A 13911-nucleotide genomic window follows, 5' to 3' on the forward strand; every position below is an offset into this window, starting at 1 on the left:
AGAGAGTGAGTAAAGAGCAGTGTTTAATTTAAACTCTAGCTGGGGACAGTGCTGACTGTGAGAACGGAGATGGTTTGTTGGAGCACAACAAAAAACAACTCCCCTGTACCAGATGCTTGAGCTCTGGGACCTGGTTTTAATTGAATCTTTTGAACAGGTTGTATAAAATAAGAACAAACAAAAAATGCCAAATTCTATAAATATCATTACTGAAGCTGGGATTGAATTAAAAAAAGACACTCCAAATCCAGTTTCTAATACTGTGAAAATTACAAATGGAAAGACATCTGAACTTTATTACATGAAACCTGAAGATTGTAGACTCTACCTGTTCTTAACCAACACTCTGAACACTGTCAGGGTATGTACTTCTGATATTCTATGATGACAGTGGGTGAAATGTGTTAGCAGGGGGTGGGAGTGGGGCCTAAACGCCTTAGTTCAAAACACCACTAGAGGGCTCTGCAGCTTGTGAAATGGGTTTTTGTAGATCCGTACACACCAGACCTGATCATGTCTAAGTCATACTAACCTCCCTGCTGAAGGGCCAAGCAGCCGGACAGACTCAGCTGCCAAAAGACTTACGACACTGAGATAGATGGAGGTACAAATAGTTTTACAGAATGTCCAGAAAAGTCAAAGCCAGACCACATTTATTCAGTATAACCTCCGTGCTCTGCAGCTGCACAGAGGTGAAGACACACTGACTGAGCTCACTGTTAATGATACTGTTATGCTGTGTAATGTCACCGCTATAAAACAGTAAGGCACACTGTATCATGCATATGACATAAATAAGGTAAAAGCAGAAAAGTCATAATAGCCTCTCCTGGTTAATAACTGTGACCAAAAGAATTTAAAAATGCATGTGTGGAAATACATGAAAAAAACATGAACGCTGAACCATCACAAGTACATCGCTCTAACTTCTCAAAAAGCAGTGATTGATATTACATCATTCTGGACCTTGTGGCTAATTTCTACTTCACCTAATCCAGATGAAAAAAAAAAGTAATAAAAACAGTCGGATGCATATTTTTGCACAAAAAATTGACAGCTCCTAAACTTGTATAAACTAGGAAAAAGCCTGGGGGTAAAAACATAAACACAGCGGCTACTGTCACAGTGTCCTTAACATTATTTGGACTCTCATCTCCTCCAGCTGGAGAAGCTCAACAAGAAAACCAAATTCACAGAGGAATGTTTCGGGTGCATGTCAGGACTGCACTGCGAGCCAAGGTGTTGCAAAGCTGAGCAAAACTGATGCTACATCATACATTACGTTGCATTACATTTCATTGCTTTTAGAGATTAATGGAAAAAATAAACCGTGATGAATCAAATTTAAATTACCCTTCTTGAAGGGTGAACCCTAACAATTCTTTGGGGGGGGGCAGGTGGGTGGATAACATATTGCAGTTTTCAAACAGTTGCCAATAGTCCTCCCAGAATAGCTGCTTAAATTTCTCATCCTGCCTTGAACCTGGATGAACCCTCTGTAGCCGTTAGCTGCCCCTCAACAGAATCAAGCCATGAATCATTACAAGTCAAGGGTGAGGGCTCAGAGATCACCCAAATCAAGACCAGATGCACAGCAGGCACCTCCCATGGTCTTACCGTGCAAGTAACAAATGAAGAACAAAAAAAAAAAAATAAGGAAACTTCACACTGCGCCTTTCTCTTATCCATTTCTACAGGGTTGTATTAGTCCAAGTTGTCCTAATCCATTTTAGATTGTACAACGATTACATGATTACAAAGTTTAACTTGTTACTTTGCCTGAGAAAGTCTACTTCAGGTTACAGAGGCCTTTATCTGCGTCATCTGACGCAGTCATTGCACTTAAGCACACATCGTCCCATAAAGAATGTTAAGAGGAGATAACAGTAAAATCACTCTATCAACTCACTTCACTTCATCCCATTACCCCCGTTCTTCTTTCCCCTGTCCCCTTCCCTCATCTACAACTCCCATCCTCACCACAGCTGGTAAATATTTTTATATTGTGTTCCATTAGAAGGCTTCATTAAGCGGTCAGACGGGGCAAATGGCGCCTGGGAGCTCCCTGTCCTGTAAACAATAGGAAGGGCCCTGAAAGCTGCAGCTGAGCAGAGCGCAGTAAACTAAGCCCACATTAGAGAACAGCCTTGCTCTGAGTGAGTAAATATTTAAATGTGTTGGATTCACCCAAAATAGTCACGGCTAATAGTTAAGAGCACAGTATTGGGAAATAATAATGATAGATTTTTGAGCAAACAAGCATTGTGCTGCTCAATGATTAGTCATTGGCTTTATGTGAATTTGTGGCAGACTAGTGGGTAAAATTAATAAGCCATAATTGTATCAACAAAGTGATCTTTTGGCAGATGTACAGTATCCAGCTAATGTCAGCACAGCATATATCTACAGGAGAAGTTCCTGACAGAAGAGACAGTGTAAAGCTTTAGTATTACAGAAACCATAGTTAAACTACTCAAATAACCTTACTCCAGCTAAAATGTCCGTACTATGTATGTATGTAGCTTTGTTTGTCAGTATGTAAGTGCCCATATGGACCAAGACGTTTGTGTTGTGCATGAATGTGTGAGTCAAAATTCCACCTGATGTCACTGTGACCTGAGTTGCATATGTTTATGTGAGCACTAGTTGGTGTGATTTCACCCACAGTCTACAGCATGGGTGGGCAATTCCAGGCCTCGAGGGCCGGTGTCCTGCAGGTTTTAGATCTCACCTTGGGTCAATCACATGATTAATTTGTCACCAGGCCTCTGGAGAACTTCAGGACAAGTTGAGGAGCTAATTTAGCCATTTAAATCAGCTGTGTTGGTTCAAGGACACATCTAAAACCTGCAGGGACACCGGCCCTCGAGGCCTGGAGTCGCCCACCCCTGGTCTACAGGACCAAAGGAGCCAGGCCAGGATCAGGAGCCAACCAAGTGCATGCTCATTCTTTAACATTCATGGGTGATCACTGCAAATCTGTCCTCCAGTGCTGACATGTGCTGTCCTCAGACATCTCGGGGAGAAGATTCAGTGCTAACCATCTGAATCCACTCACTAGATTTGACTCCTCTAAGTTAAATTGAAACCAAAATGGAGGAGATCCAGAATCGCAAGCAGTGTGAGATTATGCTCACAGACACAGGACTTTCAGGTAGACAGAAGCACTGAGAACTGTGTATTGCTGCACAAGTGCTGCACAAGCTGACAAGTTTAAACATCTTTAAGTTTAAACAGGGGGTGGTTTTGATTTTGTATGTAGTTCTGGAACGTCACAATAATGTACCTCAAAGCCTTTCTCTGGAGCGTCCATCCCCACCATGTTGTCTCTGAGAAGCTGATGAAGGAGGTGGACCTGAGCAATACTGAGGTAGAAATCCAGACTGCTAGTCACATTAACCTCCAGAGAGTGGCCACACACCACCACCTCCTAGAGAAAAAAGGGAGTTAAAAAAAGGGGGGGACAAAATGAACAGAAGAAGTAGGAGGAGAGAACAGGAAATGCATTGAGAACATCTTTTCTAACTTGTATACTCTTCTATTTACTTTCCATCTCCTCACTATCTTTGTATCTTTACTTAAGTCTGTCTCTTCTTCCGCTCTTCCCTCTGTGCTCTCAGGGGTCCCACCCACAGCCAGCAGTTCAAAACTCAGGCTGGAGGTTACATCTAAAAGGATATTACTCACCAACACTGTGGACTGAACCAAACACGCACACATGGCAGACCTAGCGCAATAACCCACAAAGGGTATTGCCACTGTTTTTGGATTTGATTTTGTCAATTCTGAGCTTTAAATTAAAGTCACCACTGTCTTTTTTCTCATTTAGATTTATAGTAACATAAGAAGTGCATTAACATTATAAATATTAGTAGTTCTGTTAGCGGTCAAAGTGACTGGTCGAACATGTTAAGGTTACAATAACAGTTACAGAACAGCCTGGCGAGGAACAAATGTAAACCATATACTGCTATAATACATTCAATACATTAATGGTTCATTAGCAATAGCTTTTACATTTGTGTGGGAACCATGCATAAATCTGCTAACAGTAGTTAGCGGTTAGACAAAATGAATATGATTTTTTATTATAGAAATTGTTCTACACTACTTAGTTCAAAGTTGTGTTTTGTTGTTCCTGGCTTTGAGTTTCCATATCTGAGGGAGTTACACAAATCACATTGAGAGAGAGTGTGTGTGTGTGTGTGTGTGTGTCTAAGCACAAACTATGGATTAGCTGTTATGCATTGTCAAGGGGCACGTTAGCGTGGTCGGATGAGGCATCAAAGAGGCAGGAAGTCTCAGAGAGCGGTGCCAGAAAACATCAGCTGTATAAGCAGAAAGGTTTGAACTCTCGGGGTCAAAAACCTCCCATTACATGGTGGACGGCCGATTCCTAATGAGTAAGTTACTGTACGTTAGGAGGAAAATGTAAATACTTTTGACATCTCACATAATCAATGTCTATTTTCATATGAGCAACGGATTGTGAGAGTAATGGCTGCAGTCGTAGTTGTAACAGGTCGCGGTCAAAGGGCACAAGAAGAATCTTTGTCTATTCTCAGACTTAAACTTTGACGTTAAAAATATCGATATAATTTTCCCTAGTTCTGGGAGATTTTAACTTTTCTACAGTGCAGAGACATTTTCATTCAGAAAATCTGAATACTCTCTACAGAAATAATTCATGCGCAGTATTTCATGTAGCGCTGAGTGGATGCTCACCTCTGTCTGTCCGCTGTCAGGGGACAGGTTCTTGCTGAAGATGATAGCTGGAGCAGCAGTGACCCGGACAGAGAAGTCAGTCAGGATCGGCGTGAGGATGGCCCGGCGCTCCTGGTGTCTCCGGATGCTGTACAGAGATCAGACACCTCATCAACTACTATTTTGCTACTGTTGTTCTCAACCATGAAAAATGTATTCAAGCTTTTGTATACCTTACAGAAACTTAAAGGACTTTTTATCTTCACTAAAACTCCCCTCCTTTTGTTTACCAATATCTTTTCATGGTTAGCACTTAAAAAATCTTTGCGAGACTGTCCCATCTGCCTGGGGATGACACGTCAACACCACACAGTCGAAACCACAAAAAGTCTTCACAACAGAGTTTTATTGTCGTGCTGACAGGTTGTTCTAGGTTTTCAGATTCAAAGCATTATGAGGAAAAGCTAAACTTGACAACAGAGACTTCAAAATTGATCTTTTTTTCTTTCTGAATTGATCGTAGAAACAATCCGTAAGGTTTTTGCCATCACTGAGATTTTTTACATTTCTTCTTTTACGCATTTTAGTTGCAAGCTTGAACAGAGACTGAGTGAGACGTTATTTGACAAGTCTCATTTGGGAACAGCTCTTAATTGTATACACACGAACGAGCTGAAACCTTCTCATATCAACTCTCCATTTCACTAATGTTCATTCCCACAATCAAGTCATATTTGTGGGAACATTTGTTAGCAGTAAAACAAATATACAAGTGGGCTTTATAAGGTGGTGTTAATTGCCACATCTGCTGCTATTAAAACAATCAAGCAGTACAGCTTCCAATATTTATAGTTGGCTGGGATTATAAAAGGCCCAGTTTCTAGGTGGCCTTGAGTACAGTTCTTAACCAGAAACAATATCATATTCACTTCTGCTACACAAATGTGCATTACCAGTGCCCTTAAGGGATTATTTTCTGACACATTTCTTTGAGTGGGGAGTTCGAGGGAGGACTAATTCAGAGGTGAAATGATCTGTGAGGCCAATTGGTGTTGGCTAATCTCCCTTCAGACGGGGATTGAAACAATGAGCGTCTCGTTGCAGGGGACAGGTGCTATCATTCACCAGCAAGGCTAGGAGCCCCGAAGCTCAGTTTACCAGTATTATGGAAGTCTCTGAGTGGGCTGGAGAATCCTGTGGTTCTGTGTATGTGTGCGTGCCTTTCAATGGGGTCATTACAAAAACAAAATATGGAAAGATTGACTCTTGTTTCATTCAGTGGGACGCAGAATAATCAGTAAATTGGAATATCAGTGGCATGAACAAAAGGAAAGCCTGCACTGGGCGACTGATAGGAGGGGCGATGGGAAGAGTTCGCAGCTCTGTGACACAAGGTCTTTCCTAGCCAGCAACTACAAACTGTGATGAGGACAGATCCTGTCAGTGGATCCACAGTGCTGGAATTTCCTCACAAAACCTCAGGAAGCAAACTGAGGCCACTGCAGATCAGCCGCTACTGGAATTAAATCCAAAAAGCAGCAGAATCAACATACCGTGAGTCTAAGGCTGGGGGGAGAGAGAGGGTATCAATGTAAAGAAAAAGGAAAAGGTGTGAACTTTAGAAGTGGTGTGTGTCAAAACTTGTTACAACCGAGGTGGTGTATTTCTGTTAATGATTGCAGCAGACAAGTAAAGCTGTGAACTTGGCTCCCCTCTCAGTGTCCTGGAAGTTTCTCACACATTCGGCTATGACTTGGTAGTGTTGGTAGCTGAGGCTGAGGCGCAGCACACTGCAGTGCACCAAAGCCCTGCCGAGCTTCTAGTGCTGTTCCTGCTACAGCGAGGGGAGTCACATTGCTTTAAGGTTAAATGGAAGAGCTGGGATGAGACCCCAACATCACTACTGGCTTTGGCCTTATCAGTATGACCATAGAGACACACCTGCCTATAAACGTATACCTTAATTATGTAAATGATATCTTACGGAGTTAAATGGAAAAAGAGGAAACATCAGAAAAGAAATCTACGCTAAAGAAGAATGACAATCCAGTGATAAGGAGCTAGGAGCTTCTGATTATAAACAGGAGTCAAACTTTAGTGACCTTTACTCCTTAAAAGTGGGTGTCAATCCTCTTGAGTGCAAAAAGAACTGTTACATATTAGGTCATACAATCATCAAGTTTGAAACAGAAATCCAGACCCACTCTAGTATGTCTTACGACAGCTAAATCTATGCTAAAGATTTTTAGCATCTTCTGGAGTCCAAAGTGAGAGCCCAGAATGTCACCTCATTGCCCTTTCAGACAATGTGGACTTGGCACTAGGCCCATTGCAGAGAAACATATTGAGTGAAAGAAAGAAAGAATGTGACTGGATTAAACATCAGAAGCCCCTTGCTCTTGTGAGCGTCTCTGACACAGCAGTAAGAATGTAAGACAAATATAGGCCCAAGTCCACTACCTACAAGAGCTATTTTACAGCTGACCTGGCCAGGATTGGAGGATTAGAGACGAGCGAATAAAAACTGGTGCACAGACAACAGAAAAACATCAAGGTGGAGTTTACATCCCATGCATATACTCCATTGTCTTCTTGGAAAGGGAACACAACGGTTTAAGAATTTTTATCTTTTCACAATCCAACAACAAACAGAGGAAGTTTTTGTTATTTTCAGCACCACATCTTACTATAATACAAAGAATCTCTGTGTGTTTGTTTCTGTGTCCATGATCTCTTTATAGAGTTGAGCCACCAATCAGATACACAGATATATCTTAGGTACTTGATGGTTTTTATGTATATCAGATTATATGACATGTTGTCTAGCAACCACATATTGACCGACTATTTATACTAGGGATGCCGCGATACCGATACTGGTATTGGGTATCGGGGCCGATACTGTAAAATGTGTGTGTACTCATACTCGTAAAAGTTAACCGATACCATGAACCGATACCAACTTATTTCATTAATCAGAGGGTGGCTTGTCATTTCTGTTGTAGTTTTTTAGAATGGCCACTAGGGAGCCAATTATTATTTTATTTATTATTTATTTAATAATAATTATTTCGTTTGTTTGTTTACAATATGGACACTCTGCAATAATTTAAAAGTTTCTTTTATTTGCAAACCTAATTTGTATTTATTTTATTCCAAACAGAAGTGTTTATTTATTATTCTGAAAGCTCGAGACAGTGCCAATAGTTCAGTGGTATTTTGTAAAATTACAATGTGGACACTCTGCAATAATTTAACAGAAGTGCTTTTCACTTGAAATCTTTTTGTGGTCATTTTTATTAAGATATTATTTATTATCGACGGGGAATATAATAAAACCTGTCTCCCAATTAATTGTATTTGTGTGTGTGTGTGTGTGTGTGTGTGTGTGTGTGTGTGTGTGTGGTAGAAGTATCGTTTTTTGTACTCTGTATCGGCAAGTACTCAGATCCAAGTATCGGTATCGTATCGGTTTGAAAAAATTGGTATCGTTGCATCCCTAATTTATACCGCTATAATACCTTATAATCCATTGCTTTAATTTCACATTAACATTTCACTTATATCCACAAAAGTTAAATAATGCATAATATATTATGATAAATCACATTACTTAGTTGTCACCCACCAAAAGGCTAAAATGACCCATTTTTAAGATATAAACAACATTTACCCCATTATTTTTACTTTGCCATTGTGCTTTAGTATATCTGTTTGCCAACAGCACAAACAGGCCAAACAACACTGTACAAAGTGTTGTACAAACCAAAGGAATAGAGCTGTGCGATATGACCAAAATCTCATATCCCGATATAAGAATTCTATCGTCCCGATAACGACATAAATCACAAAAATGTAACATTTTCTGTGAATTCTGTGAATTTTCTGTAAATTCGGGCAGCTCGACTTGCGGGAAGTGTTTCCAGCTGCGCGTCATGTAGCTGGAATTGAGTGTTTTAACAGATGCATGAAACTATACATTTTTAGACATAAGTTGTAACGGCCGCCGTTTTCTTTGTGAGTATTTATTACACGGTGTGCTGCGGGGAAAAGCCTGTTCTAACGTTTGAGTCTAAGGTTTATGTTTTAGCACCTGGCGGCTCTTTTTACTTCTCATCCGTAAATAATCTGCTCTTTCACGTGATTCAGTTTATTTTGAAAAGTCTCAACAGGATCTTGAGCTTTATTGTGAAAGGTTTATGTGGAACATAAACAAGCGGACATGCGATGCTGTTACCGTCGTTGTTGCTAACGACAACGCATAAAAACAGGCGCTTGTCCGTCTGTAGTGTGGTTATATTAAATATAAGAGAAATAGAGAACTTTAATACATTAATATAGCCACTACAGTGACCATCAAAACGATGAAAAAATATTGCCGTAAACAGTTTATTTTGTGACACCATGAAACAAACGATAGCGTAAAATGAAACGATAGACGTTTTTATATCTTCATCCGATATATATCGTTATATCGAACAGCCCTACAAAGGAAGCACATAAAATCAAGCAGTGCTTGCTTTTATGAGAAACTGCGGCAAGATGCCTTTCAGGAAAAAACTGAAAGAACAGAGCTCCCATGAAATAAGTTTGGCTGTCACAATAAAAAGGTCTTATTGGAGGTCTGAGAGCTGAGGGCTGAGCATCACTATCATGTTTTCCAAGACAGCATGATTGTCTTGGAAAAGTCTTCTTCCAAGACAATCATGCTGTCTCTGTGTGTAAGAAATACAATAAAGAAAACAAAAATATTCCTAATGAGTATGTATGACTGTTTGCTTGTGTCTGCATTGGAAATCTATGTGTGAAAGGTGTGTGTATCTCAGCCAGCAAGTCCCGATGACCTGAGACCACTCGGTCTCAATCAGGCCCGTGTTGATTTTGCACTGCATTCTTCCACGAGGCTTATTTTTAGTTGACAGGGAACAAATCTGGAACCTTTGCCTATGATTTTGTGATTTTTGGTCCTGTTCCCTCTCAAAACATGAGCAGAAAAAAGGATGTGGGGCCAAACAGGCTGTTAGACTCATGCTTGTTTTAGCTCCCGAGTCTAAGAAAAAAGTGACAGGACTTGTAATTATGAGCGTGCACGGAGAGGCTGCATGATAGGGAGCTAACTCAATAACTACACGGTGCAGTGACATCAAGACGAACGATATAAATTACAAGACTTTCTTAGCAGATTAAACACATACACCCACACATGCACCTACCTGACTGGGGTGAAAATATGACATTTAAAACCAGTAAGATTCAAACTCATGAAAGAAACCAGAAATGAAAATAGTAAAAAAACAAAGATCAGAAACACTAGTAAAACATTTTTTTTTTAAAAAGCCACACATTTGTAGGCAACTTCATCAGACTTGACCTATGCATATATATTCTTCCCATGTTTACCAACCATCTATAATTTTGTCATCATGGTTGTTCATGCAGTTGCTTTTTGTTTTTGTTTAGAAAAAGAATCATCTCAGCTGCTTTTCATGAGGTTTCTATTATTTTTCTTATCTGAATCAAAGGTCCAAGACAAGTAGAGGTCAAGCCCTTGATGGGTAAATTAGGTCAATATTTGATCTTTGATACTATCAATAAAACATAGATTAATTTCCTCCTAGTGGGATTACAAAGGGATATAGGAGTGATCACCTCTGGATCAAAAATGTGAGAAGTGTGACGAGTCAATTAAAAAAAGTAATTGGTACAGAGACATCTACCTGTGATACACACAAGACAGAATTAAATTCGCCACAGCAACTCATGAAACATCCAAGTGGCTCCTGACCTGCTAGCCATGTTCCACTCCAGCGCAGGGTTCTGGGAGCTCCTCTCACTCTCTGCTGATGTAGCTCCTTTGATTCCCTCCTTTTCTGGTTTAAGCTGTTCCCACTGAGCAGTCCCAATGTTGATAGACTGAAGATCGATCTGGTATTGACGATCCTCCACCTCTGAGCCCGGGTCACGAAGGATGCCAAGGTTCAATGCACGACTGAGTGAAAAAAAAAGTTTGAGTCAGTATTCATATTAGGGCTACTTTGAGGTTTGGATGTTCAGTAAGTCATCATGTAAGAAGGAAAGAGTAAGACACATTAAATGCAATTAAGTTTAATTTCACTTGTGCAATATACTTTGCATTAGATTCAACAAGCAGGTGCCGATGCCAAATAAACTAAATGCAAAAAATATGACTATTATAGAGGTTCAGTTGATTCAGGCTGTACTTTATATGCTTGGTTACGATAAAGTACGTGAGCCTAGGGGTACGCCAGGTAGTCTGTTGTAGTGAACCAGTAAAGATGTTCTGGCTCTAGGCCCTAACCACTACTGACTGCTTCTCTCTGCTTTTTCAGTGGTTTAGTAGCACATTTTTCTCACGGGATGATTTATGACTAAATGTAAGCCCAAGGAATTGTGCAGTCAGACCTCAGATAAAAAAAAACCCTCTGCAGGCCTCAGGTGAAATCATTTGCCTTTTATAAAGTTTTGATTTATGCCAGCTTATCACTGGCAGTAAACATTGTTTAAACCCTGGCTGGACAGCACGGTAGTCTGGAGAGTGGCTCTTACTGCCTTTGGCCTGCTGTTTCCGTCTCCAGAAACACAGGACTTGTACAGTGTACACCAACTGTAATGTGGTAGAGGAGATGTAGAGATATGTCAGGAGTGGGCAGCGCTGTGTTTGTAGTCAAACTGCTACAGTCAAGTGAGCAAAGACTGTCCCGTCAGCGCCAAGAAAAAGTGATGTCATCTATTTTGCCTTTGAGAGACAAGATCCTGACGAATTCATGAGGCAAAAGGAATAATCAAAATTCAACATCTGTATATGACATCAGGGCTTTTGGTTCATTATGATATGTTTATTTGTGCTGGTGAATTCAAATGAGAGCTTAAATGGTATAAATAAGAGCTTAAAATGGCTACAGATGTAGCAGCAGCATGAGTAGTTTTATTTGTTTCGGCAACGTCAATGGCAATTTTCATATAGCGTTTCCCCTGCTTAGCGGCTCTGGAAAGGTCTCTACCGGAGCGTGATGTTATGACAATAAGCACCAAGTACAAAAACAATGGCAATGGGAGATCAGAGGTGTATAACTGGATTTACTTGGATTTGTTGACATACAAACAAGTGAAACAGATCCTTAATCAACATTTGGAACCACATTTATCAACAAAGTATAATATAAATCAAACCAAGGGCTGTGTAACATTTGGGTGGGATGTGTCAGTCTAGATTCATTAGGGTTTTTGTAACAGTACCTCCATCACCCTCCCTGTGCCTAAACTGTATTTTTCACATTAAAGAAAACCACAGTTACCTCATATGCTTTCCAAATTATCTCCTAACGTTAGCTTATTTAGGAGACTCTTACTCATAATCAACATAACATGAGCGTCTGCAGCCAAGCCTCTACATCGCCGAGCTGCAGGGTCATCTTCAGTGACATAAATAAATATGATAAACATTTGTCTTGGTCATGCAGCCAGTGGAAACCGGTGTGATTTAATATCAAAAGACATATTTCAGCAAATCGCAGGAAACGAGAGAGCTTCATTTCTGACAAATGAGGAGGGGAGGAATTTTGGAAGTTCCCCTTGGGGTGCAATAATAATTGAAGCCAGATTTTCTTGTTGTACATGTGGGGGGAAAACACTGGTGGTTTGACATATTTGATTGGTAATGTGAAGACCACACTGCTTGGCCAAGAGGAGTCGGGGAATGCTTTGGGAAAGCATGACATTCACTCTGCCCACAGTATAAAGGACCGACTGAAAGCGTGCAGAGAGAGGCAGGTGGAACACACCCTTCTGCTCTGTCTCACATCCCATTATCAGACATCTGCTTGCCACTACCACGCAGAAAATCTAGAGGAAAATGAAAATAACAAGTCATAAATGACATGCTTTCACAGATGAGGAAGGCAGGGAAGAGAGAGGGAGGAAGGCATGGAGGGGAGGGGCATTTTTCTCAAGCACAAGTACTTAGTTTTGCCCTTGTTCCTCGGCCAACCTTATTTTAATTGCAGGAAAAGACCACAGAAACATTATTTTTTACGACAAAATTCTGCTATTTATAAAAATGGATCAAAAGCTCTGCAATAAGCATGTTCTGTTTCACAGCGTTCATGGCTATTATTTTAAAAAACATCTCTCCCTCTTCTGACACTATTTAAACCCAATTTGAGTCCAAAAAGCCACTGGGCCGATTTTGCATCAGAGCTGAAATATGAAGGCCCCGGTCCAACTTTATTATGGCCCAAAATCAAACCCTCCACCCAATGCAAGCCCTTCAGTGGGAAACAGCAGACAAAATAGCAAAGCCATGGCAGTGTTTAGTATCCAAAATGCAGGACTTGGAATAAGATGTTCACTGATACTTCATCACTGAGAAGAAGAAGAAAACGATGTTCCAAATGCCTTTTTACAGGAGATACTCGGATAAATTAATAAAAATGGGCGATTAAGTGCATTTTCTGTTCCTCTGTTTAGCATTCTTTGGGTCTATGCATGTGCTGGGCGGAACATCGGTCATGATTTGTGTTAAGTGGACGTGTGGGAGGACAGAGTCCTTAACGTGAAGCAGATTTGGCAATGGGATTCATGAAAAAACTTTACGGGCAAATATATAAAAACTTATTATGCACGTTATGTAACGTATATACTGATAAACTACGAGTGACTTTGATGGAAGCTTGCACGAGACGAGAAAGTGGGTTGCAAGAAAAAAGTAAAATACATAAATATAGTGCTATAGGGATGAAGAATCATTAAGCTAAGCAAAGGGGTGAATAAGTAAAAAGATTGCTGAAAAAGAGCAAAAGTAGAATTACCATAGTGAGGGCTTGAAGGCCAGCTGTGGTTCAAGGTTGTAAAACAAACCACAGTGGGATCTGGTTCAGGCTCATGGCCCAATGCTAGGAATGTGGGAGCTGTGGGCTGCGCTAAAGCCGCTTGCCCAGGATCCTTTGGGGCAGGGTGCATCGTGGCCCATGGCTTTGAACGGTCTCTCACCTTCCTCTCTCAACCCCTAGCTACAGATTCCCAATTCCCATCCCTGGCCCAGGGCCAGAGGGCCAGGAAGCACCGGGGTAATACCAAGCGTCACTGGCTTCTGGATCTCGTCACTCTGAAACCCGCAATCTGAACCCTCAACCCCAGACCTGTGTTTCACTCCATTTCCCCAACAATCACATGCAATACATGTCTACT

The 13911-nt window shown here is 40.7% G+C and overlaps 1 protein-coding gene across 5 annotated transcripts in view; it reads right to left on the reverse strand.

Moving 5' to 3' along the window:
* vps13b (vacuolar protein sorting 13 homolog B) overlaps positions 1-13911 on the reverse strand; it is a 317427-nt gene that overhangs the window by 118071 nt on the left and 185445 nt on the right. For all 5 annotated transcript variants that reach the window (XM_085178382.1, XM_085178384.1, XM_085178380.1 and 2 more), the window contains 3 exons: positions 10490-10693; positions 4726-4852; positions 3287-3430 (listed from right to left, as the gene is read on the reverse strand). In XM_085178382.1, the coding sequence (XP_085034508.1) occupies positions 3287-3430; positions 4726-4852; positions 10490-10693 (475 nt within the window). The remainder of the gene's footprint in view (positions 1-3286; positions 3431-4725; positions 4853-10489; positions 10694-13911) is intronic.

Source organism: Neolamprologus multifasciatus, chromosome 11 (assembly GCF_963576455.1).
Source record: "Neolamprologus multifasciatus chromosome 11, fNeoMul1.2, whole genome shotgun sequence".
Lineage (NCBI taxonomy): Eukaryota > Metazoa > Chordata > Actinopteri > Cichliformes > Cichlidae > Neolamprologus > Neolamprologus multifasciatus.